At 44.9% G+C, this 25,474-nt stretch overlaps 1 protein-coding gene across 2 annotated transcripts; it reads right to left on the bottom strand.

Moving 5' to 3' along the window:
* Positions 1-25,474, bottom strand: KCNA5 (potassium voltage-gated channel subfamily A member 5). Of its 2 annotated transcripts, XR_013773942.1 has the most exons (4): positions 21,920-22,271; positions 5,053-5,132; positions 3,080-3,201; positions 1-672 (listed from the first exon to the last, which is right to left on the bottom strand). XR_013773942.1 is itself a non-coding variant. In XM_079303396.1 (3 exons), exon 1 carries the CDS (start codon positions 25,315-25,317, stop codon positions 23,422-23,424), a length of 1,896 nt encoding a protein of 631 aa, XP_079159522.1. In that variant the 5' UTR covers positions 25,318-25,474; the 3' UTR covers positions 1-672; positions 3,080-3,201; positions 21,920-23,421. The 2 variants fall into 2 exon arrangements, 1 of the variants encoding a protein (XP_079159522.1); XM_079303396.1 differs by lacking the exon at positions 5,053-5,132 and having other exon boundaries at positions 21,920-25,474.

Raw genomic sequence — 25,474 nt, 5'->3', positions numbered from 1 at the left:
TATGGTTCTGAAGAATGGGGACATTATTTTATTGAGTTATAGATGGGGAAAAGGCATAAAGAATACAGGTAATGCACATATTTGAAATAGCAATATAAACATAAACAGAAAAATGTTCAAGTCAAAGTCACATGAAAAAATTAGACTAATCTTCAGATGCATTCTAGACTTGTATGTACAGCATTTTTATGCTAAAATTAGAAATACAAACTCCAGAGATGCAGCACAACTCAAGAATACAAAATAAATAAACAAAGATGGGTGCCAATAAAAGAAAGAGAACAAACACTTGAATCTTCTTCCAGAAAGATGAGAAAGTTTGATATGTAAGAACCAGGGGAGAAGATGCCCAATCTATGACAAGAACTGAATTTATTTCCAAACAAAAGCTCAAATAATAAAGTCCTGTGCCTGGGAGTGAGCCTCACAGCATTTAAACTTTGCCCACTCCTGTTGTGAAGCTGAACAATTCCTCTATGAGAGAAACCTTGGAGCAGAGCAGTGTTTCAGCAATCCCAGTGAAGAAATCCAATTCTGGGGATGATGGGGACATCACAGTTATTTATGCAGAAGGAAGTTTTTCAGCAACTTCCAACCCAAGATGACCTGAGAACAAGGAATAGGCTGGTTTGGTTTCAGAATCTGCAGCAGGATCTTCCTGATGGTCATTGTCTGCAAGGGGAAGGAAATCAGGAGAGTGTCATGCAAAAAGCTGCAGTAATTAAGGAGGAAAAACCATTAGGCTCCAGACTGGACACAAAATTATGGCTTAGAACAAAGTGGAAGGTGTCCTTTCCCATGGCAGAGGGTTGGAACTAAAGGATCTTTGAAGTCCCTTCCAACCTAGGCCATTCTATGATTCTCTGAAAGATTCACCTAATTTCACTTTCCTTTCATAAGTGTTACAATTAATTGAGTGACACTGAGAGCCACCAGCAGTTTTCCTGCTGGAAGTTTCTCCCTCATCAATTTGTTTGCATAACCAAATATCCTAGAGAAAAAAACAAAACAAAACAAAACAAAACAAAAAAGCCCTATTTCCACTCCCACAATCCTTGCAAATTAGATTTTTATGGTAGATTTTTCCTCTCCAGAAAAATAGGTCAGCTCCCCCTGCAGTAATGCACACAATCTGAGGCCCACGTTTCTGCTTGGAATGAGCACACATGGAATGCCAGTGCCCCTTGGAGCTGGGCATCTGCACATGCCACCCTCCACTCCAGCTGGTCAAGTGACTATTTGTAGATTTCCCCTGCCTTCAGAGCTGAAGTGAGGCCTAAATACTTAAGCCTTTTTCTACTTCCAATCTCCCTCTCTGAAAATATGGACCATAAATATCCTCTCCCAGGAGATTAGTCCTGGAACCTTATTGGTCTTAGAGTTACGTTCAAACAATGTCCTAATAAAAACAAATAGTAAATAAAGTGTGTTCCAAGGACATCAAATCATGATTACAATGACTTCCATTTTTGTAGAACTTCCAAAATAAGTCTTTCTTTCTTTACGCATTGGAAAATAAAAAAGACTTGGTATACGGGAATAAGTTAAATAGATGGAAATATAAACGTAAAAAATAACAGGAGATTGCTTAGAAAGAGTATTTTAAACCAGAAAAGTTATTCCCAAGTAGCTTCCCAGGCAGCTTCTGTAAGACAAAATAGAAAAGGAAAAAAAAAGCAGGAAAAAGGGATTTTTCAGCTTAGTGAGATCAAATAATTTGGTTTCACGGGGTCTGAAAGGGAGCAAGGAGTACTCTAACCATAACCTCACACCTGAACCCCATGATTTTGCACACACACACACCCCTTAAATCCATCACAATTGAATGGTGCCTTCTGTCAGCATGTGTGCAAATGCTCCACTTCATACAGGAGCCCTGAAAGAGGAGAGGGAGCCCTACAAATATTGGTCATTGACCCTGGAAGCCCTGCAGCATGGGGACCACACAGCCACCTCCCTGCCTGTCTCAGAAGGCTGTTCCCCAGTTTTGGTAAAGTTTTACACAGTCTTGAAGGTGCAGGCCCAAAGATGACTTACACAAAAAAAAGCTAACAACAACAACAACAAAAAGCAGTAAAGTGAACTCCATTGGCAAGGTTTTGAACTGAATCTGTGTGAAATGAAATAAACAGTTCTCCCCACTGTGAAATACCAAAGGCAGTTTCTGTCAGAAGAGCTCCCCAAGTGTTAATCTGCAGTGAAGCCTCAGTGCCAGAGCTGGCACCCTTTGAAGTTAAAGCTCCTGGTGTCTTTATGTTGCCCAGATTCCTGACTGGATTGAAAAAGACCAGAGTAAGAGGCTTCCAAGCTCCCAGGAGCTCTCTGAAGACCACTGCCCAGTGATTAGAGGACATGCCAAGGGGACTGGGTTAGAAACCTCACACTGGCTAAGCTGGAAATATAAACGTAAAAACGTAGGGAAATGCTCCCTAGAAGAGATCCTGATTTTGTTGTGAGTGATCTCAGAACAAAGCTCAGCAAATCTGATGGTAGATGTGAGTAGAAAAAGAGATTCACATATTAAAATAAAATACTTAGCTTTTTTTTTTTTTTTTTAATTTTGCCAATTTCACTTTTCCTACTTGTTTTTTCTTACTGATTTATGTTAGCTAGAAACAAACTTGACTTTACATACTCTTCTCCTCTCTTTTCTCCTTTTGAAGGAAGAAGGAGAGAGAATAAATAAAAAAGAAGGTTGTAAATGAGACTCCACTCAGTTAAATTTAGTCTAAATAATTTTTTTCAGCTGATGCTAAATTGACTGAAATTGACGTTTCCATGTAAACATGAAAAATACAAAGGCAGCATTTTGACGCTCTTTGATTACGTGTTTTCTACAGCAGGAATTTCTTGATTAAGAATTTTCAGCCAACTTAAAGGCAGGAGTATTAGGGGTCCCTGCAATCTGGCATCCTGAGCCATAATCTTTCTGAGTAGCACTGAGGGATCTGTTTTGAGCAGCAGAGCATCTACACTGCAGCAGAGTGGTAATACAAGCGAGGATAACACAGGGTGAGAGATTAATATTCTGCATCACACTGGGCTCTGTTATTTTTATCCTGCTGTTTCCTTCACTCACCATCTCATGACTCACACCCTCCCCACACTGGAATTTCTGCCTCAGTCTCGTGGCTTACTGGTGTTAGGGAAGATGTGGAGAGCTGTCTGGAGAACTCTGCTCCTCTTGAGCTCCAGGTCACCCTGGAAAACACAGAGAGGCAACAGAATTTACTGGTTTATCACACACCTGCTCTGGATGTTGCAGCCTCCTTGGCAAGCTGTTTCCAGCACTTGTGAGGGTTGTAGCTCTTCCTTGTTTTTGCAGCCTTAGTGACATGTTGGGATGTAAGTCCCAGTTCCAGAGAATCTCATGGAAAGCTGGCACTGCACCAGCCTTTAGTGTAAGTACAGTGCACAGCCTGTGAGGTGAGAAAGGGCTCTTGAGAGACAGGTGAATGTAATTCAAGATGAGTAAAAGAGCTGCTGCTTACACATTTCTTGGTTATCACCTCAGGGATACGGTCCTTGATGCCACTCTAGGCAGAAAATCCAGGGTCAATGTTTCCTAAGGCCAAACCACAGTTCCTTCCCTGATGTGGGAATGGGAAGGCAAGGTCACAGGAGGAATTAGATGTTAAAATCCTTACTAACAGCACCTATAGCTACTGTGATCCAAGATGCAGAACATCTAAAGCCCAATGCTGTCTGCTGCTATGGAATCCTGTACTCACATTCCCAGTGGATTCAGCTCCCCAAGTGCCTGGACTCTGGTTTCTCTTTAAATCCAGAAGTAATATGTAGTTTGCTAGTTTGGAACCTAAATTCTACCTCCTCCCAGAAATGAGGCTGATCAGGGGAAGCATAATTACTTTCTCTTATCCGCTCATTGAATGACAACAGCCCCTGCTCAAGAATTCCCTCTTTTCCCTGTATCCAAACTTCCACCTCCATTTTCCTGGGGACATTTCCTAACCAGCCAGAAGCCAAGAGAACAGAAGGTTCTCTCTTTATATAAGCAAGCAAATATTCTCTAGGCTTGAAGGAGCACTTCAAGCAGCAATTTGACACCAGATCACCCTTCAAAAAAAAAACAACAAACAAACCTCATACCATAAAATAATGGATAAATCTCACTCTAGATGTTTCCTCCTCTTTTGCCCTGCTGTTTTCAAAAATGAGCTCCATTGAAAGGTCTTACAGAAGCCTTGTCCACAGAATATTTACATATTGCAAAAAAAGGTGTTTATCTGGAGAAAGAAGAATAAAATCCTAACTCAGGTATGAGAATTCCACTCAGCAGCAAGATTCCCCTGATGCAGGTACTGAAGCAATGGGCTCTCCAGGAGACCTTAGAGTGTATCTAGCCAAATTAATGCTCTTTTTTGCTAAGAATGTAGGTAGGAGTCAGCTGGTTCTGGAGTCAGTTTAGCAGAAGGATCATTTGTGATCCATTGTGTTATTCCAGCTTCCACAAACTTAGCAAAAGCTTTCTCAAAAGCTTTTAGATCCCCTGGCCTCCTGCTTTTTCTTTTTGCTCCAATCTGGCCCTCCAGGTAACACTGAAAAACATAAAGCATGTTTTATTTCTGTGGATGTCTTGTGCTTCAGATTTGTCCTGGAGCAAACTTCCTACCCCATCACATCAACTCAAGTGCTTCACATGGACTGCTGCTGATGACTCAGAACAGTCTGAACCTCTTGTTGGTGAAACAGCCTCATCCAGCAGAGACTTTGCTGCTCAAACCCAAACACCAGCTCAAGCCACCCGTCACATGCTGTGCCCTCTACTCTTGTCCCTCCCCAGCATAAGTGGCTGCCTGGAGGGGGGCAGACGTGCACCACGGAGCAGGAAGGCTGATGGCTTGCACATCTACACCACATCTAAATGTCAGGTCTCCCCCGAATCCAAAGGGCAGAAGCTTCCCTCAGTCCATCCTCAGTCTAGAAATGTCTCAACACAACATCGTGTCCTTCCACTCAGACAATTCCTCCAGCTGGAGGGTGATCAATGTGAGAGCCCCAGGAGAGGCTGAGGAGGATGTGGTGACTGACCTGAAATGAAGCATACTGCAGGAGAAGCTTCCACTAAAATCTCTTCCAGTGGACTCAGCACCTCAGGACAACAAATGTTGCTGCAGTTTGAAAGACGATTACAGAAAAAAAAAAAAAAGAATTTACAAAGCTAAAGGGAATTGGAGCAGCCAGAGAAAATCTTGTTAATGCAGCAGTGTCCTGCTGTGAGCTTTCTGTTCAACAAAGAGGCTCCTTGGTACTACTGAGTTAAACAAGTTTTTGCTGTCAAACACCTGTCAGGAGTCTTACAGTAAGGTTTGTCCTGAGCTGCAATCTCCTGTTCTGAACCTTTGTCTGCAGCTGTTCTAAGCAGACTCTATGAATCCAGAGGAACCTTTCTCATATCTTACTTCTCAGCTCTGTCTTATCACCTGAGGTGCACAGAAGGTCAGGAAAGGATATATAAATATCTTAAAGATGGTACCAAGAGGATAGTGCTAGGCTCTCTTCTGTGGTGCTCAGTGACAGGATGAGGAGCAATGGCCATAAACTAAACATAAGAAGTTCCACCTCAGCAAGAGGAAGAGTTTCTTTACATCAAGGGTGGCAGAGCACTGGAACAGCTGCCCAGGGAGGGTGTGTGGATTCTCCCTCTCTGGAGACATTCCAAACCCACCTGGATGTGTTCCTCTGTCACCTGCCCTTGGTGACCCTGCCTGGGCAGGGGGGGGGTGCAATGGATGAGCTCCAACCCCAAGGATTCTGTGAATGCCATCACCAAGAACAGTCAGGAAATGACTTACAAAGAGCAGCTTTCCAGTCACACTGAGTTGGTCTCTGCCCTTCCTCCCACTCTTCTCCAAACACAAGGAAAGGAAGATGCAGGGACACTTTTGTCAACTGGAACACAGGATAGAGCAAAGCAAGGGACTTTCTCCATGAACTGTTTTTTCTGGAGGATGCTAGGTGGAAGAGACATTTTTTGTGGAAACATTCCTGATTCAATCCCAAGTTCTCTGGTAAAGGTTTCCTCAATCAGAGGGAAGATGAACTCTGCCATCAAAGTTCCTACAAGCTGCAGCAGGGTGGTTCATTCTAAACAAGACTTTTAATACTAAAAAAAAACCAAAAAACCCAAAGAAAACTAGTGTGATTTCCCTTTAGTGATTCAGAAGAAGGAGTTGGAAACCAGAGGTTTACCAGAGGGCAAACTAAATACTAATATAATTTCTAGAGAGCAATGGTCAAAATTGCCTGACATCTGTACACTGCATTCCTGGAACTCAATCTTCATGGCAAATGGATGCCTACCATTGGATAAAATGTCATCTGGCATTGAAAACAACAAAGAAGCATGGTAGTTCCTTGTTCAGAGCATCACTGAAAAGCACTTAAAATTACTGATGTAATACTAAAGCCTTAAAAATAAAACCACATCATTTAAGAGCAGGAATATTGCCTTGAACATGAAGTGTCACCAGTTTCAAGACAAATATAGTTCTATATTTGGAACAAGAATTAATGGGAAAGGAATCTGAAAAACCCAAACACTACTACTCAATATTTTGTCAGGAGAAACGTGTGAGATACTTCTCCATCTCACAAAGAGTTTCTGTCCTAAGAGGAAAGAAACACAGTTTGCTTTTTCAAGAAACTACAAGTTTTGTACTTTCTAATATTAACTGATTTATGCAAATTTTATACTCATCCTGTCCATGAATTAAAGAGTTGCCAATCTTGCTGTATTTTAAGTCAGATCAGCACCAGATGGAGAGCAGTCTTACTTAATAAGGGGTTTTATCAAAAGAGTAATTAAGCAAATACACATCTGAAATCCAGTGTCAATACTGGCAAGTCTAACAAACTTTCCTAAGGAACTACCTGATTCTGTGGTGGCTGGATTCAGTTTTCAGCTCTTGGCAGAGATCACTATCCTTTACTTGTCCCAAATGTCTAAACTGAGCCCTGAGCTCAGTTCTGACCCCTGTGAAGTCAGTGGCACCACACCAAGTGTCTTCCACTGCACCAGACTGGGATTTACTGTTTTTAAGTCAGACAATTACTGGCAATTACCCAAGTGCACCCTTTGGTTGCCATGGTAAGGCCTGGATTAACTCTTTCACCCCCAGCTTAATTAGACCAGCCTTGGTATGTTCAACAGTATTAGAGCAATTTTTCAGTGGCATTGCCTTTCCTCTGCTCCTACACAGGCTCTGTGAACACAGATTTTTTTCTGTTAACTGGGAATTCAGACCAGCAGCACCTTCCCATCACAAAAACAACAGCAACTCCCCTCACAAAATGCAGCATCAGGCCAGGTTTGCCTATGGCAAAGGCAAATTTAGGCTGGCACAAGGCAGTGTTGAGTCTGGCAATGTGTGACTTGCACAGGTGCTGCTGGAGCTGGTGGGAGGTGTTGCTGTGACTCATGGAGGCTGGCAGAACTAACAGGGCAGCCTGGGGAGACAGTCCTGTTAATGACTGCTGCTTGGAGGCTATTCACAAACTGAAAAGCAGCAAAAGATGTTTCAGGAGCAGCCACAGCTTCTCTGGGCAACCAGTGCCAGGGCCTCACCACCCCCACAGGGAAGAATTTCTTCCCCAATATCCAATCTAAACTTGCTCTCTATCAGTGTGAAGCCATTCCCCCTTATCCTGTCACTACATTTGTAAAAAATCCCTCTTTGTCCCTTCAGGTACTGGAAGGGATTTGTTCCTGAGAACCCTGCACCTACTTAAGAAAGGCTGAATGTCCCTCTCAGTGAGTGACACCTGGTGTAACCATGGGAGAAGACCAGACATGGTTCCCTGGTGCTTAGGTTCCACAGAATATTTAAATTTTCTTTGGAAAGACAGAAATGAGACAGAGTAGCCTGCAAATGCTCAATTCATTTACAACAGCTGGGACAAAAGGAATGTTGAGATTCTTCAAAGAAAGAGGAAAAAGCTGGGTGAACACACAGCAAAATAGCCAATAAAACTTGCAGCTGCATAACGTGTAAGAAAAAAATCCTCATGTGTATCACAGAGCTCTAAACTTCTGTATCTGTTCTGAAAAAACACATTCTGGGTATTTATAGTGATGCCAGCCCAAATTGAAATGTGAATCAGCCTGACACTTAACCAACAGTGAATATTCAAGAGACCTGGCTGCCACCACTTAGAATTTAGAGTCGGTGCTCTAAATTCTGTCTCTGGGAGACCCCAGAGAAGAGTTTCAATGCCTGCAAAGTGAAGGCTTGAGTTCACCACACAGGGTGCAGTCACAGCTATAACAGTGACAGGATGTGTGAGAAAAAAATTGAAAATATCTTTACATTAATAGATCAGCCCATTTTAGGACCCAGCTTTAAGTGCTGGAGCTTAAAACTGACTAAGAAGTCTTACAGGAGAAGTGTGAATGATCCACAGCAGAAAATATGAAAGCAGGAAAAGGAATAACTTCTGATCACAAGATGTTATCAGGCTATGGAACTTAGTGACACAGGTGATCAGAGAAGCCAAAAACTGAACTGGATTCCAAAAGGCCAGGACACTGAAGGAAATCTCCAGATTATAAATTACAGAAAATAAAAACATGGAATAACTGCTATTCCAGATATCTTTTCAAATAGTAAGCACTAATCTGGAATCTTGTGATGCCACACAAGGTCTTTACCCATCAGTTCAGTACTTACAACCCCCCATGTAAGTTTTCTTATGGGAAGTCCAGAAGTCCCATTTGTCTAGAATTGTTCCCACCTACTCCAGCTCCATTTTTCCCAGTTTGAGCACTATGTACTGACAGTGACACCCAGCCTTATGTAAGAGACCACAGAACACACTGAATCATAGTTTAGGCTCCAAGCTGACAGTGATCCTCACCCTGATCCTTTTCCAAAGTGATTTTTGCCACCAGTTCAAAACAGGGCTCAGACCAACCCCTGCTCCATCCAACCAGCAATGAGAAAGTTTACCAAAACCAGCAACAGTGCTATTTCATCCTCTCTCTGTCTGCTGAAGCCAGCTGCAAAACATCCATTCAATTCTACAGCAGAACACATCTTCAGAGTCCAAACCAATTTGCAGTAAATAAGGAATGGAGTGGGCATCTCTCTGGTCCAAATTCCATAGAATTCATAGAATCACAGAATGGTTTGGATTGGTAAAGATCATCTTATTCCACCCCCCACCATGGGCAGGGACACCTTCCACTGTCCCAGGTTTCTCAGAGCCCCATCCAGCCTGGCCTGGGACACTGCCAGGGATGGGGCAGCCACAGCTTCTCTGGGAAACCTGTGCCAGGGCATCACCACCCTCACAGAGAACAATTCCTCCCCAATATCCAATCTAACCCTGCTCTCTGTCAGTGTGAAGCCATTGTCCCTTGTCCTGTCACTCCAGGCCCTTGTCAAGAGTCTCTCTCCATCTTTCCTGTGGCTCCCTTCAGGCACTGCAAGGCCACAGTGAGGTCACCCCAAAGCCTTCTCCTCTCCAGACTGAACAATCCCAATTCCCTCAGCCTTTCTGTAAGGACATTTATCATCCCTGAGATCCTGGATTGATCCCAGGGGTTAGTGCTCTGCAGCTAAGAATGGTAAAGGTTTTTTCATCCCTTTTAGGATTAAGTTACTTCTCACTCAATGCCTATGAAATTTGGTGACAGCTATCACATAACTGGTATTGAGCAGCACATGTCACCCTCAATGCCACCTGTACTTCACCAGGGGTGACACCAATGGTCCTCAACACCCACAGATGGTAAAAGGAATGCAGCACACAAAAAAAAAATGTTGCTCAGCACCTTGATGAAGTGTTCCTTTTGTGGATGGCAAATTATGAAACTGGCATCTCTGTCTGCAGTGACTCTTGTGTCCTCCCTGACTTCTGTGATGACTTTTAAAAATGGGGATGGTCTACCTAGAAAAAAAACATGTTTGTCCTGGTTAATCCCTGCACAGCTATTCTCCTTCAAAGTAATAAAGATTAAATTTGTTTTAGTATTCCATAGTGGACTCAATTGCACATAAATCAGGCCTACCCTTGTCCCAGATGTGATTATCCACAAAGGAGTGTACAACAATTTGAGTCATTCTAATTAAGAATTTTTTTTTTCTAATTCCCATTCAGATTACACTTCCAAAGTGTTCCTGTATAGGTGAAGCCTTACAGATTTATTAAAAAAAAAAACCCTCAAACTCTCCAATCTCTGGTCATTCTCTAGAGAAGAGAAATTGCTGTAAATTCTTGTCTGTGAAATCTGAAGAGCCACTGTAATGTCCTTTTCACATGCACTACATCTTCCCCAAACAAATGTAGCAGGAGCAAAATAGATCAAAATTCTGCATCAGGAGCTACAACATGATTTTCAGAACATACATGTATTGTGGCAAAGCCCCAGATACACTTCTGTTCCCAAATACCTTTTGATTTATCACCTAGGGTATAAGAAAAGGTAAGGCTCCGTAACTGCAGATTTTGCCTTTTTTTCTGTTTCCTTTTTTTTTTTCTTTTTTTGCAAAATATGCTTTTGTAAGATTTCTTGCTTTTAGCCTGTGTGCTTATAGCATTATTTTGAAAAGCCACTGGGCAGATGGGCCCCAAATGTGAGTTAATAACTTATAGGTAGCTTTTGGGGAAGCTTTTTGAAATCCCTTCATGCAAAATGATTTCACAAACTGCCTGCGTGCCATTCTTTGGCTATTTGAACAGACTGTTTCAAAATGGTCAAGAGAAAAAATGGCAGATTATGTTCCATTTGTTTTGCAGCAGGCTGCTACACTTATTTTACCACGATAAAAGAACATAAAGGGAAAATAAAGCCCCTAAACCCTTCACTGAAGATTTTTCCAGACCTGGAAGTCATGGCAGGCTTGAAGGTGAGGATCTTTGGGGCTCTGCCTCTTTCTGCAGCAGTTTTTTACCTTTCAGAATCAAGCTGCTTTTTGAGAGAGGCTGAGTGCTCAACACAGGCTGAGTGTTCAATGATTATGAGTCAGACTTCACAGCATCATATGATTAATGTAAAAATCCTATTTCCAACAGGAGGTTCTTCCTGTTCCCCAGTGCTTAGGTAGACACACTGTGTGCTCTGCATGGTATAAAGTTAGAAGTGTTGCAAGTGTCTGGTCTGGCAAGCATTTCATCACTGGTTTTGAACAGATTTCACCAAAAATCTATCACTGACAAAATTCTGCATCCTTTATTAACAATGGCAGCACATCAAATGCCTTCTGATCCTCACCCAGATTTGCCTGTGTGTGCATCAATCAAGCATGACTGCCTCTCTCCAGGGTGATTCACAGCTTTAGAAAATAGAGCAAAAAAATAAAATATTTTCAGTTGGAAAGGCCCAACTGTCTGAACACTCCTCTCCCTCTGGGAGGAAGGGAGGGAGGGAGGGAGGAAGGAAGGGAAGGAAGGGAAGGAAGGGAAGGAAGGAAGGAGGGAAGGAGGGAAGGAGGGAAGGAGGGAAGGAGGGAAGGAGGGAAGGAGGGAAGGAGGGAAGGAGGGAAGGAGGGAAGGAGGGAAGGAGGGAAGGAGGGAAGGAGGGAAGGAAGGAAGGAAGGAAGGAAGGAAGGAAGGAAGGAAGGAAGGAAGGAAGGAAGGAAGGAAGGAAGGAAGGAAGGAAGGAAGGAAGGAAGGAAGGAAGGAAGGAAGGAAGGAAGGAAGGAAGGAAGGAAGGAAGGAAGGAAGGAAGGAAGGAAGGAAGGAAGGAAGGAAGGAAGGAAGGAAGGAAGGAAGGAAGGAAGGAAGGAAGGAAGGAAGGAAGGAAGGAAGGAAGGAAGGAAGGAAGGAAGGAAGGAAGGAAGGAAGGAAGGAAGGAAGGAAGGAAGGAAGGAAGGAAGGAAGGAAGGAAGGAAGGAAGGAAGGAAGGAAGGAAGGAAGGAAGGAAGGAAGGAAGGAAGGAAGGAACTCTGCCTCAAGATACAAGGCACTGTTTGCCTTATTTCTAAGCACAACTTCTTGCTGTTACCCTGCAAATCCCATCTAATTAGAATTTGCAGCACTTCAGAGAAGTCAGTGAACATTCCAGAGTCTCTCCTGTGTTCACAGAGCAACAGTTTAGGACAGGTCATGCCACACCTTTTGTGTAAGAGAAGCAGTTTTAATTCCAGTCTTTCTTTCCCCCAAGCAGCCAGCTGCCTTTCCAAAAGCTGTAAAAGGAAGTTATCCTCTTCAAGGCCAGTGTCCTTCTGCCAAAGTTGGTTGGAAATGGCTCATGGATTCAAAAGCTACCAGTGAACAAAAGAGTGACTAAAAACACACCAAACACTTGTCCAGACTGAACCCAGCTCTGTCCACTGCTGTCTGATATAAACCTATTTCTACAGTGCTTCACAGAGCCAACCATGTATGAAAATAGCTGCACCTGAACTTCCTGCTGACAGGAATGAGGGATTTGTCTTTACAAACAAGCTGTATGTCTGCTGGTAGGTAAGACTAGCACTGAGAAATAAAAGAAACAATAGGATGGATTCCACTGATTGATGAATGGAAAAAGATATTTGCCTTGATAAACAAACTGTAGGTTTGCTGATAAATGAAACTGGATATTGGAAGATGACAGAAGCAATGGGGAAAAACTATGAATTCTGTAAGAATTAAAAATTAAAAGGGAGGGTTATACATTAGAGGGGAATGTCAGGTGTCAGGGAAGGAAGTCTGTACCTGCCAAGCACTTCAGCCAATGGGAAAGAGAGAGGGAAATGCAGCCAAGAAAATAGGATAAAAAGGAGGCTGCATCCTCCAAAAATTTGAGAGACCCCAGGGGAATTCCTCATGGCCTCTCCCTTTATTCAAATAAAGTTACAGGACTCCTCTGTCTCTTTTTTGGACATAAACCTCTGGTGTTTGTGGCTTAATTTTCCTGCCACTGCTAGGGCCACCACTAAGCCATGTGGGGAACCATCCCCAACAGGAGCCAACCCCGGGAGCCCTGCTGGGGCCAGAACACATATCCATGGCACATCCTGGCATCACCAACCTCCCTGCTGAGGGTGCATTCAGCTCCTGCATCCAGGTGGTTGAAAATATGTTGAAGACAACTGTTCAACAACGAGCACCAGGCACAGCCCCATCCACTGAACCTGAAGTATGGAAATCAGGAGGGAGATGATGGTGAGGCAGAGCCTGCTGAGCCTGCAGAAGAGACAGAGGGATGGGAGAAGCCTAGTGTGCACAAAAGCAGCCTGGCACTGTGCTGGGATGGCTGCTGTGCCCCCCAAAGCTGAAGGAGAGCTGTTCTGGCTGTCTGGAGCACCGAGGCAGGGCAGCTTGGCACATCCTGATCCTCCTGGACAGCAGGGCAGGCTCAGGACGGAGCTCTACAGGACCCTGCCAGCCCCTGCTGGCTCAGTGGGAGCTGCTAACAAGGCATCTGCTCTGATGATGCAGCAAAGGCAAGTCCCCATAAAACCCATAAAAATTGCTGACATTCACAGCACCAGCAATCAGCTGCACCCATCCTCCAAATTCCACCAGATCACCGGGAATGGGAAAGCTTGAATTAGGTTTGGTTTGCTGCAAACCAGCTCAGCTCTAAGCTGGCTTGTCCCAGTCATGTCAGCACCAAACTGGAAGGAACAGCCACAGGTCAGGCAGATGTGTCTGCACCTCTTCCCAGTTAAACCTTGAAAAATCCATCTTTTGGAAGAACTTCTGCTGTTGCTGTAGCCCCCTTTGGGAAAGACGCTAATTGGCTGTTTGTCATCTGATCAGAAAGGGGAATTGAATATTGCCTGGCTGAGTCACAGCCTGCTGAAATTCACTCCTGCCCTCTAAATTGAGAAGACACACACCTGAGCCAGACACTTTGTGAGTAAGGCTTCTTTTCAGTACAGGTACCTGGCTCATGGTTCCTATCCAACAGAGACTAAAACTTTACAGAATCAGCCATTGGCAGCACTCCCGGGATATTTTTTCCATTCGCACATATTTTTAAAAATGTCAACGCTAGTCCAACCATTCTCATCTGGGGAGCCTGACATCAGATGTACATTAGCCCAGAAAAAAACTTACCCAAAATGCAAACCCCTTCTAAAAAGGAAAACAAATTCCAAGTATGCTACACTGGCTCCTGCCTCTGGGCTCTCTGCAAATGAGAGGAGGGAATTTCACAGAGCACCCATGACGATTCAATCAGAAATCAGACAAGAGAAGGGGGATGGGTTTTACAGGGATGAGAAGTGGATGATATGTGAGAGTCCTGTTCAAGTCCTGAGTTCCTGTTTTATGGGTCTGCTACCCAACAGCAGACAAAAAGTCCCAGGCAGGACCTCAAGAGCCACGTGCAGTCCTGGAATGAAATGCAGACAGCTAAACAACACTGCATCTGGCTGTGGGAGAGCTTCCCTAGGGAGAAAGCATGAGCATTTTGTTCCAGTCATCAGTCCCTGATTATTTTCTCTTCCAAATTCGGACCCTTCACACCCCTCACCAGCACCACCTGCCTTGCCTGAGAGACAAGTGCAGCCAGGACATACCACGCTGCCATTTGGCCACGCTGAGTTCAGGCAGGAAAATTATTGTTTGCACACCATGCCCATAGCACATGCCACCAGCATTCCCTCACTGCTAAAGAGATCTCCGTTTAATTTGGGCTGTCAGGAGTCAAGCAAAACAAAGGATGTGCCTGCAGAGCTCAAGTCTATCTGAGCAGATTCCTGGAGCGGAATCCAGTTGACTTCAGCAGGACTAATCCGTAGCTGCAGAGTGAACAGAGTACTTCTGAGATATTTAAACATATATTTCCATGAATGCTGCAAAGATGACTTTACAACTGCTCTCCCTTGGGGAAATAATTAGAAAGCCTTCCCCCGCTTACTGGCTCTGATGATAATTGGATCTGCTCACCTCTAAGATGTGTTTTGCACCTGAATTACACTTTTGCTTGCTTGAAAATCTTCGTTTTCTACATGTGCATTTCACCAGGTCCTGTCTCTAAATATTAACTCATAAATACAATATATAGAGTTTTCAGTCTTGATGAACCAGACCTTAAGGAGTGATACCCTTGCACAAAAGTTCCATCACTTTTTCCCAGGTGCTGCACCTCAGCATTCCAACCTCCACATTCTGGTGGCCTTTTCTTTATGACACCCACACTAAACCATGTGCCCACTCATCTGCTGAAGGAAAGATCCCATCAATCTGTCTTTAGTTGCCCCTTCAGAGGGATTCACTCCTCACCCCCTTCTTGGGGTGGCTGACAGCATTAACATCTTAAACTACTGTAGTTAGAGCTGTCAAGACCCATGGATTACAGAAGAGATTTTAAGTGGAAGTTCACTTCTAGACATGCACCCTTTCTTCTCCCTCTGACTGAATTTAACTCTTGTTCCATTCCCTGGGGACCACTGGCATGCAGGCTCATTTTGAAGCCTACAGAAGAATTCTAGTGCTGGTCACTTTCTGCCTGTGCTGGCTGGTCTGTGCTTTCTTCAGCCCTAGAATGCAGTGTGTCCTCACTCCTTCCTTGTATTTTTATTGAGTTTTTTTTTTTTTTAATTTTAATGTACAGTCATTTTCTGGTGCATCCTGCTGGATATCAAGTTCAGGGGATATGCTTGGCCACCAGGGCCTCAACTGGAACTCTAAGCAGAGTTAGAAGATGCAGTGACTGAAAAATAAGATACAGCCTATACTAGAGCCAGGCAAACAGGAAAATCAGCCAAAAACCAAAGCAAAAGCATCCCCCTCCCACTGTCAGACCCACCTGTGCTCCTCTGTGTGCAGCTGGAAGAGTGTATTGATTTTTAGTTAGAGCTGCATATAGATGAGTGCAGGTGGAAGTAGAATTAGATGAGAACAGATTTTGGCAGGAATAACTGTTCTCAGTAAATAGAGACTGATTATTGTTTAAGAATGTGCCAATAGGAGGAAATGTGTAGAGCTTTTAAGAAACCCCAAAAATTGCCTGAGGGCAAGAGGCATCAAAGCTGTATCTACACTTGCCACCTCAAGAGTTGGAGAACGTTCCCAAGCAATTAATCACAATCAACTACACTTAAAGGCTCCTGCTCAGGCTGGAGAGTCTGTAGCCAAGCACCCAAAATACTTCCTGGGCAGGATGTGGGAAGGAGCAGAGGGCAGGAAGGGAGCCCAGCAGGCTGAGTGCTGAACACCTTGTTTTAGAGCGAGTCTCTGGCAGCAGGAGCTCAGCCTGGCTCCTGCCAGCTGGCTTCAGTGCCAGGGAATGGTCCTGGGCACATTTCGTTTTCTAATATAGATGTAGTCAGGATGTCTATGAGAATTTGTATCTCCTCCTCAGTGCAATACCCAGCTTCCTTTTTAAGAACAGAGCTACCCCCTTTTCTACTAGCAAGAAGCAGTGCAAATGCTATTTTGAAATGCCCTGTGCTTCCAAGCCTTCCAGAGAGATTTCTCTCTTGTGCTCCAGAATTCTGCACTTCTCAGCCCCTGCTCCATTGTAAGTGTTTGCCACAGAGAAGGAGATACTCTGGGAGACAAGTGGGAAAGGGGAATCTGACCAAAATTTTGTTGGTTACTGGAACACAGTCCACCAAGCTTCAGGAAGATGGCAGTGCCTGCCTTGCATCCACACTTCAGTACATTCTCCTAAAGGCAGGTTATCCTTTCAAGGCACTGAGCAGACTTTTAAAACATGATCCTGAGAGATCCTGAGCAGGTATTTTGCCCCTGAAAATCCAGAGACAGCTGTGGGAGCCACCATCCCTTTCAGTCAAATGCTCTGACAGCTCTTCCCTTTGCTTCCTCTTTGGCTCAAGGAACACTGTCTCCTCCAAAGCACAGAGGCTGAGCTTAAGCTAGAGGGCATTCCTTCCCAGAACCAGCTTTGCCACCCTCCAGACTCCCTGCTTCTCTGCACCATTCTCTTGCATAATAAAACACCATGTATTTTACAATAACCTTCCTTTAAACAGCCCCCATGTGCAGCACTACTTTGAAAATTATTGTGTTTGCTGAACTGAGAAACTCACACAATTTGCTCTGCAAATTCATGTTAAATGAATTAGATTTTCATAACACTTTAAACAAGACAGAAAAAAAAATAAGGCTAGGTTGCTTAAATAATTCAAGTAATTTTTCAACCACAGGAATTTCTACCTATAATTAAGCAGTGAGGAGGGAGAAGGAGAGGCTTGAAATGTGTTGAACTTGCCTGAGAGAATTAAGAATGGAATAATGTAACTAATCTCGACTAACTAAAGAGAGCAAAGCAAGCCCTGGTATGGATTTAGTGATATTTTCTGGGGGAATTACAACATGCTAGGACACCACCACTGGAGTGAAATCATGCAAAGGACAAAATTCTACCTGCTCCTTGTACATACCAGACCCTTAGACCAATGTAGTCTATTTAAATGACATATTTTCCTCCAGCATCTTTACAGTATTTATTCTCCAGCTGTATTACCATGAAGATAGCTGCAAGGTTTCACTGACTCCTCACCCACAGGAGTGAGGAAAACACCACTCCTGGCTGGACACGGGATTTGAGAGAAGAGATTTATATTTCAACATTTATGTCCAAACTGGCTTTGTCAGAAAACTAGAGAAGATCAGACTAGCCACTGTCTTGAGAGGGAAGTTATTACCTCTTTTCATCCAAGGTGGCTTCTCCAGCAACATTCTTTCCAATGTTACTTTTAACACTACCACAGCTGTTTTCCACAAAATTGCAAATGGCAATCTCCCTGGCATACCACAGTTAAAGCACAGAAATAACTTTCTTTTTTTCTTTTCTTCCTGTCAATCAAGTGTTAAAACCTACACTGATTTATTTGGAAACATCTCCCTGATGACTGTAAAAAACTTATATATAAAAGACAACTTGCAAATTACTTTTGGTAAATTCTAAATTCTATCAGGAAAATTATTAATTCTGCAGTAATCATAAAGACTGTGCTAGGAATCCCAAGCTCTAATGAAAACACTATCTTACCATCTAGGAAGGATATTAATTCTACTATTAGATCAGGTAATTTCTGGGGCATCCACAGCTTCTCTGGGCAACCTGTGCTAGGGCCTCATCACCCTCACAGGGAAAAAAAATTCTGCCTAATATCCAATGAAAACCTACTTTCTGTCAGTTTGAAGTTTTTTTTTTCTTTAAACAAGTTGGTATTTCTCTTCAAAACTTCTAATTCCAATTAATTCCTTAGTCATACCATTATCAGCTTTATTTTTTTTTTCTGATTCCAATTAACATAGAAGTTTTTATTTCATATTATTTCAATGGTTACTATAACCACATTTTTCACAATATTTCATCATACAAATATTAGGTATGTTCTGGTCAATGGCCCACAGAGTTACTGGAGAATTTCCATGTTTATTTCTCCTTTGAGGTGACACACTGCTGTGGCATGACCCTGGTCCACTGAAGAGTATCAGCACCCTGAGGTACCAAATTTAGGTGAAACAGAACTTTAACAAGCTGACCAGGAGAGCTAGGGACTAGTTAATGCATACAGAAAAAAAGTTTCAAAAAAAAAAGGAAAACCAACTACAAACAAACTAACCAAAAACCAAACATTACAGAGCCTACAAAAAGACTAAATGGCACAATCTAATACAGTGGTGCTGATATAGCAAAAGTCATGGCAGAATGATTTTGGGACAATGATTTTAATAGGTCATAGGCTATATTATTATAAAGGCTTTTCCTATTTAATTTTTTGGACATTTGTAGCTGTGGAGTGAGGCTGGTGGTCACAGTGACATGGTTAAAGCTGAACCAAAGGCAGACAGATGCTGTTAGAGCTTGATCTCCCAGTTTCCTTGGTGCCCCTCAGCTATTCCCAAGGTTTCCCCCACACCCTGCCTGCCACACAACATTCCCACCACTGGCCAAGTGGCAAGGCCAAAGTCTTGATGAGGTGCCTAAAGCCCTCCTTCTGTTATTCCTTAAATATTTGCAGCAACCACCCTGAGGCTCCTGCCAAATTCCACTCCAGCTCATGGCATCTTGCTCAGTGGCTGGATCAGATGACTTGCCCCTGAATGCTCTCCTCATCTGACCTCAGCTTCACTGGCACTGAGCAGGAACAAGAATTTCTTCAGAGAAAAGGTTGCCAGGCATTGGAACGAGCTGCCCAGGGAGGTGGTGGAGTCACCATCCTTGGAGGTGTTCAAGAAGCAAGTGGATGTGGCACTCTGTGCTCAAAGTGGTGACTGGTCACAGGTTGGACTTGCTTACCCTGGATGTCTTCTCCAACCCCAGTGATTCTGTGATAGGTTTCAGAAGAGCCAGGCTTTTTGTGCACACACTGAGAGTGCTCTGACATGGGCTTTGTTCCCTAATGGGAGGTGAAGGCAGAGCTGGAGAATAGCTCAGTGCAAGCCCATCCAGACCAGCAGTGTCTGCAGCTGGAGAGGCCAGGAACAGCCTACAGAGCACAAATGAAAAGAGCACACAACAGAGGAATTTGTTTGTGCTGCTCAGAGCAGCATTAAGCCCCCTCTGTGTTCAGTGACCCCACCAGATGGGTCGTGGTGCACAGCTGCTGGCACCCAGTCCTTGCCTGCAGAGCCACCCAGAGCCATGCAAGAGACCACAGGGGGAATCTCTCTTCCCTGAGATCCACATTTTAGACCTCCCAGTCCAGCCAAGCTCACTCCTATCTGTGCCTCTCCAAGCCCTCTCCCCCTTTGAAAGGCTTGGTCTTCCTTCCTTCTCTTTACCCTGCCTGTACACAGAGCATGGTGCAATTGTTCACAGAGCTCTGGGAGATGAATGGTGTTATATAACTGCTTGCTACTGTTTTATCGTTTTTAGGATGATGGAAAAGTAAAAGGAAAATATGGACTCCCCTTGGGGCCAAGCTAAGCAAACTAAAGTTACATTACCAGTGACCCAAATGAACATTCACTTCAGCATCCCCAAAAATGCATTTTAGTGCAGTGTCCCACGTGAGAGGACAAGCCACTAATAAACACAGCATGTGTGGGGTGAGGGAGCCTCTCTGTTGCAGCTCCTAGCCAAAACAGTTTACAAAAAATTGTTGCTTTGTTGTTTGTCAGGGTTTGTTTGGGATTTTTTATGTCTGCAATGATTTGCTATTCATTAAGCTGTGATATCTTGATGCTTTTGATATAGCAAAGAGGTTTGATTCAGCCTGCTGTTCATTCCAGGGCAGCCAACATAAAATCAACAGTGGTTAGGACATGTTTCCTTCTTGTGACGGGCCTGGAAGAGAAAATCTCTCTTCCTGTCTCAGATTTCCAGGACCCTTCTTGGAGGGATTCAGCTCTCTCTTACTCTCACACTCTTCTGCAGCACAAATTTGCACTGGCACATTCTGTGAGTGTACCATGTACCCACGTATTAGCCCCAAAATCCAAGAGGAACCAACGGCTCCAAGGCTTCAGCCCAGTTTATAACTCATCTTTAAATAACCATCAGAGAATCAAAGAATACCCCAAGCTGGAAGGAACCCACATGGAACATCCAAGTCCAACCCATGATCTCAAACCTTAAAATCATCAATATCAGTGCATCTAAAACACCTGCTGAAAATTGTGTTGGTTTAAGCACATGTCCATGCTAAATGCTCTGTTGAACTGGACTCTGACTATGCTCCTGGTCACATTACTCAGTGTTTGGCAGCAGTCTCTTTCATTAGAAAGCAAATTTACTGTCCTATAAGCCAACAGAAATTATGTATTTATTCGTAAAGCTGTCAAAACCAAATTTTCCTGAACTGTGCTTAACAACTGTTTGGAAACCCAAGCCAAGCAAATATTTTTAACCATACTTTGAGAATTATTTGTTTTCTTCCTATTGAAAAGTTCTGGTGTTTTGTTACGGAAAAACACAGCACATTAAAACAGAAGGCTGAATTTAATTTCCTGTCCGATGAGTGAGCTCAGGCACCTCCAGGAAGAGAAGGCAGCACTAGAACTTCCTTAGGGGAAGAACTAGTTCAGTGAAAGGACACATGGTGGAAAGAAGAAAAGTAAAAAAGTAGGAAGACCAAGCCTTCCCTTTGTGTCACCAAGATCAGCCTGACCCATGCCCCACAGCCCTGATCTGCTTTCACCTACATCAGCTTGCTGCAGTGACTGCAGAGATGTAACCCACATCCCTAAAATCCTTATACAGGATTACAAACAAGTGGCTGTGTGGACACAGCTCTAAGGAGCCCACAGCCCAATCCAACAACAAACAGCTGGAAGACCAAACTCTGGTAGTCAGGAAGATGGGGGAAGAAATTAGAGAAAGACCAGTCCAAAACTTTATCACTGCAATTGTTTGGTGCTTATTCAGGCAAGTCAGATGGATGTGATCACTGAGAGCAAATCAAAGCACTTGTCTGAGCAAAAAGCCTTACTCTCCATTAATGAGCTTGTCTCAGCACATGCAGAGGAATTACACAACTTCTTTGTTTCATCTGAGATTCAGCCTCACCAAAGAGCTGATTCTGCACTTCCCCCTGGTGCAACAATTCCCACCAAAGCAAGCTGGAGATCTCCCTGAGTCTGGAGTGCAGCTGCACTGGATGCTTTTCCCGTCAGTCTTGCTTCAGACAGCTCCTCAGCACATTACAGCCTCATTCTACTTCTAAATAAACAAGCAAACCAACCAAGAAACCAACATCTAAAATCCTAAAATTAATGTGAAAGATGCTGTTCACTATCATGAGATTAAAATTTCTTCCCCTCAGCCCCGGGTTTTGGGCTGAGCACTGTTCCTGAAAAGTATGACTTGCTTGGCACTTATTTTACTGACTAGGAAGGAAAAAATCATCATGCATTTGGGCATTATCATTAAAGAGCACAGTCAGGGACAGGAAAGCAGCACTTGCATCTGGGGAAGAGAATGTCAATGCTGCTCTGCAAAGCTGATCTCAATCTATCTCTGCAGAAAGATGAGGTACTTGAATAAATCATAGTCCAAACGGAGCACTTATTTATATTAGAAAATGTGTTAGAAACAAACCTTGAGCAATGCTGACAATCAAGCCTTCTCTTCTCTGCTACTCCTGCTGTGCCACAGGATGTGGGAAAGGCATGGAACATCCTTCAGCAGCACAACAGAAGCTGGAGGGGGAAAAGAGAGATGTCCTTTGCAAGAGAAATGGTAAGAAAGCTCTCTGAGCTAAAGGAGCAGCTTGGTGTTGGTCTTCAGAGGAAGCTGTGATCTCCATGAAGGTAATCTGTCACTGGTCTCTCAACACCACCTCAACTGTAAAATCCACAGTGCTGAGAAGGTTTGTTTGGAAATAAAAGAAGCCAGGGGATATGTTTTGATGAAAAGATGGTGCTTTCCATCCGTGTCCAAGAGAAAAGCCACGCCACGTTCCACTCCTGAAGTGCCATCCACTCCCGTTGTGAGATAACTAAAACCACAAAGGTGTGTGCATACATAAAGGTGACTGATACACACGCTCAAGGAATCGTACAGTGAGAGCAGCTTTGCAGATATTGCACTCAAATTTCACCTTCTCATTCTGCCTATCTACTCCCTCATGGTTTTGATCTGTTGTGCACTTGAAAATATGTTCAGATCACTTTCGATCTGTTGTGCACTGGATTGAAACCAGTAACAACACAGTAACAACAAACAGTGTGGGGTTTTTTTTCTTTCAGTCTCAAAAATATAACAAAAGTATAAAACTGTAAAATCACAAAAAAAGCAAAAAAAAAAGCTGCACATACTTCTTTTGAGTGGGGTCAGTAAGCACATGACTGAATTACTTAGAAACTCTGAAACAGGAAGGTAACTATTAAAAATACTTATAAAGAAGTATATCTACAATATTTAATAATTTAAGGCTCACAAGAAACTAACATATCAATGCCAACAGAAGTTTTCTGCTCTAGGGTTCAAAGCACCAAATTCACTTCACATACAAGATAACCAGATCTGTACTGATCACTAGTGGAAAATTCAGAAAGTGCTGGTCTGCTAATGTTCCTAGTGCTTTAATGATATCATATTTCACAGGAATAAGAAATCTCCTTTCAACCATAAATACAGTCATACAGATACAAAATATATTTGAATAATTTCAATTTAAAACTACAGTACAAAACCCCTCAACCTCCCCCCTCCCATCCCCAATCCATTCATTCTCCACACACACATCCCCCAGTTCTTTATACTAAACTCGGAGCAACTGAATTGGTTACAAATTACCCATTCAAAACCAATGACCATTTGCTAAAATAAGTTTCTACAAATAAGATTTTTCACTGTCATAATTTACCAGCTCCTGCATCATGGAGCATAGCTTATTCTTAGTCTATTTTAAAAATAGGTGACCCTTTGTGTCATGGAAAAAGAACATAAAAACATGTATTCCTGGAGGACTGCTCAGGACAGTAATCAATTTATAAAATACAGCCTGACTTAAAAAACTAATTGGTACTAAAAGAATAATTATAGTAGCAAGTTTCTGACACCAGAAAATCCTTCTGAACTCTAACTGTCTCCTCCCCTCACAGGTCTGTTTCTCTATTGGTGTCCAGACAGAGAGCATAGAGGGATTTTCTGAGATCTACGTTACTTTTTGCTTTGATATTGGCTTTCTCTAAGGAGCTGGTGCCACTGTTGAACTCCTCACTGTTTTCCAAGTGCACAACAGATTTGTCCAGAGAGTTTTTACTGGGTCTTCTCTGCCCTTCTCCCCCCGCAGTGCTGCCCTGAGCGCTACTGTGTTCATCCTTGAGGATACCCTGCTCTTCGTGGTCAGTCTCTCGGTGGTAGAAGTAGTTGAAGTTGGACACAATGACAGGGACAGGCAGGGCAATGGTGAGCACACCAGCGATGGCACACAAGGAGCCCACAATCTTGCCCCCCACAGTGACAGGTCTCATGTCCCCATAGCCCACAGTAGTCATGGTTACCACTGCCCACCAGAAAGCATCAGGGATGCTGGAGAAATGAGACTCGGGGTCATCAGCCTCAGCAAAGTAGACAGCGCTGGAGAAGAGGATCACCCCGATGAAGAGGAAGAAGATGAGGAGGCCCAGCTCCCTCATGCTGGCTTTCAGCGTCTGTCCCAAGATCTGCAGCCCCTTGGAGTGCCTGGAGAGCTTGAAGATCCTGAAGACCCTGACCAGGCGGATGACTCTGAGGATGGCCAGGGACATGGCTTGCTGCTGGCCCCCACCCCCATTGCTGCTGCCAGCCCCGGGCTGCTGCTGCTCGTGGGCCAGCTCGGTGCCCAGGGTGATGAAGTAGGGGATAATGGCCACGATGTCGATGATGTTCATGATGTTGCGGGAAAACTCGGGCTTGCTGGGGCAGGCGAAGAAGCGCACGAGGAGCTCGAAGGTGAACCAGATCACACAGGTGGTCTCGATGATGAAGAAGGGGTCAGCCAGGCTGCTGGCAGGCTGCATGGGTGGGGAGTCCCCGGGAGTGCCATTCAAACCTCCGCCTTGTGGGGGCAAGGGCACGGGCATCTCCCTCTCGTCCCTGAACTCGGGCAGGGTCTCCAGGCAGAAGGTGATGATGGAGATGAGGATGACCAGCACGGAGACGATGGCGATGGCCCGGGCTGAGCTGGAGCTCTCGGGGTACTCAAAGATGAGCCAGACCTGGCGCTGGAACTCATTGCGGGGCAGGGGCTTCTCCTCCTCTTTGATGAAACCCTCGTCCTCTCGGAAGCGCTCCATGGCCTCCTCACCCAGCTGGTAGAAGCGGATCTCGTCGGCGAACACGTCGATGGAGACATTGACGGGCCGGCGGAGCTTGCCCCCGGACTGGTAGAAGTAGAGGATACCGTCGAAGCTGGGCCGGTTGCGGTCGAAGAAGTACTCGTTGCGGAGCGGGTCGAAGTAGCGAATGCGCTTGTCGGGGTCGCCCAGCAGCGTGTCGGGGAACTGGTTGAGAGTGCCCAGCTGCGTCTCGAAGCGCAGCCCCGAGATGTTGATCAGCACCCGCTGATGGTGCATGGCGCCCGGGTTGGCCGCCGCCGCCTCCTCCTCCTCGTCGCCCGGCGCCGCCATGGCCATGCCCCGGCGGTGTCCCCCCTCCTCGGCCGGTCCCATGTCAGCGGCGGGCCGCGGGGCGCGGGGCGGCGGCCGCGGCGGCGGCGCGGGGGCTGCGCGGGGCTCGGCCGGCCGCTCCTCGGGGCCGCCTGCCGCGCGGGGACCCCGCGGGGGCCGCTCCCGCTGCTCCGGCGCGGAGCTCTCCCGGGGCGCGGAGCCCTCCCGGGGCGCGGAGCCCTCCCGGGGCGCGGAGCTCTCCTTGCCGTCGCTCAGCTGCGGTGAGCCTAGGTGCAGCGAGTTGCCCCGCCAGAGCGCCCGGCCGCCAGCGGCCGCGGCATCGTCGCCGCCCGCGATGGCCGTGGTGCCGCCGTTCTCCAGAGTCACCAGCGCGATCTCCATGGGCGGCAGCAGCAGCAGCAGCAGCGGCGGCGGCGGCGGCGGCGGGAGGCAGGCGCGTCTGAGACGGCGGGCATGCTGCGCTCGCTCCGCGCTGCCGCCGCCGCCAGCTCCGCGCTGCCCTGCCCGAGCCGCCTCCCCTTACCGCCCTGCCCTCACT

The sequence above is a fragment of the Erithacus rubecula genome (genome assembly GCF_903797595.1).
Source record: "Erithacus rubecula genome assembly, chromosome: 4".
Classification (NCBI taxonomy): Eukaryota; Metazoa; Chordata; class Aves; order Passeriformes; family Muscicapidae; genus Erithacus; species Erithacus rubecula.
The sequence above is the reverse complement of the archived record's forward strand: the minus strand, read 5'-3'. Positions and strand labels throughout refer to the sequence as shown.

What these genes read in the sequence shown, in the direction of transcription:
- KCNA5 (XM_079303396.1), bottom strand. Translation starts at nt 25,317, where the DNA reads ATGGAGATCGCGCTGGTGACTCTGGAGAACGGCGGCACCACGGCCATC.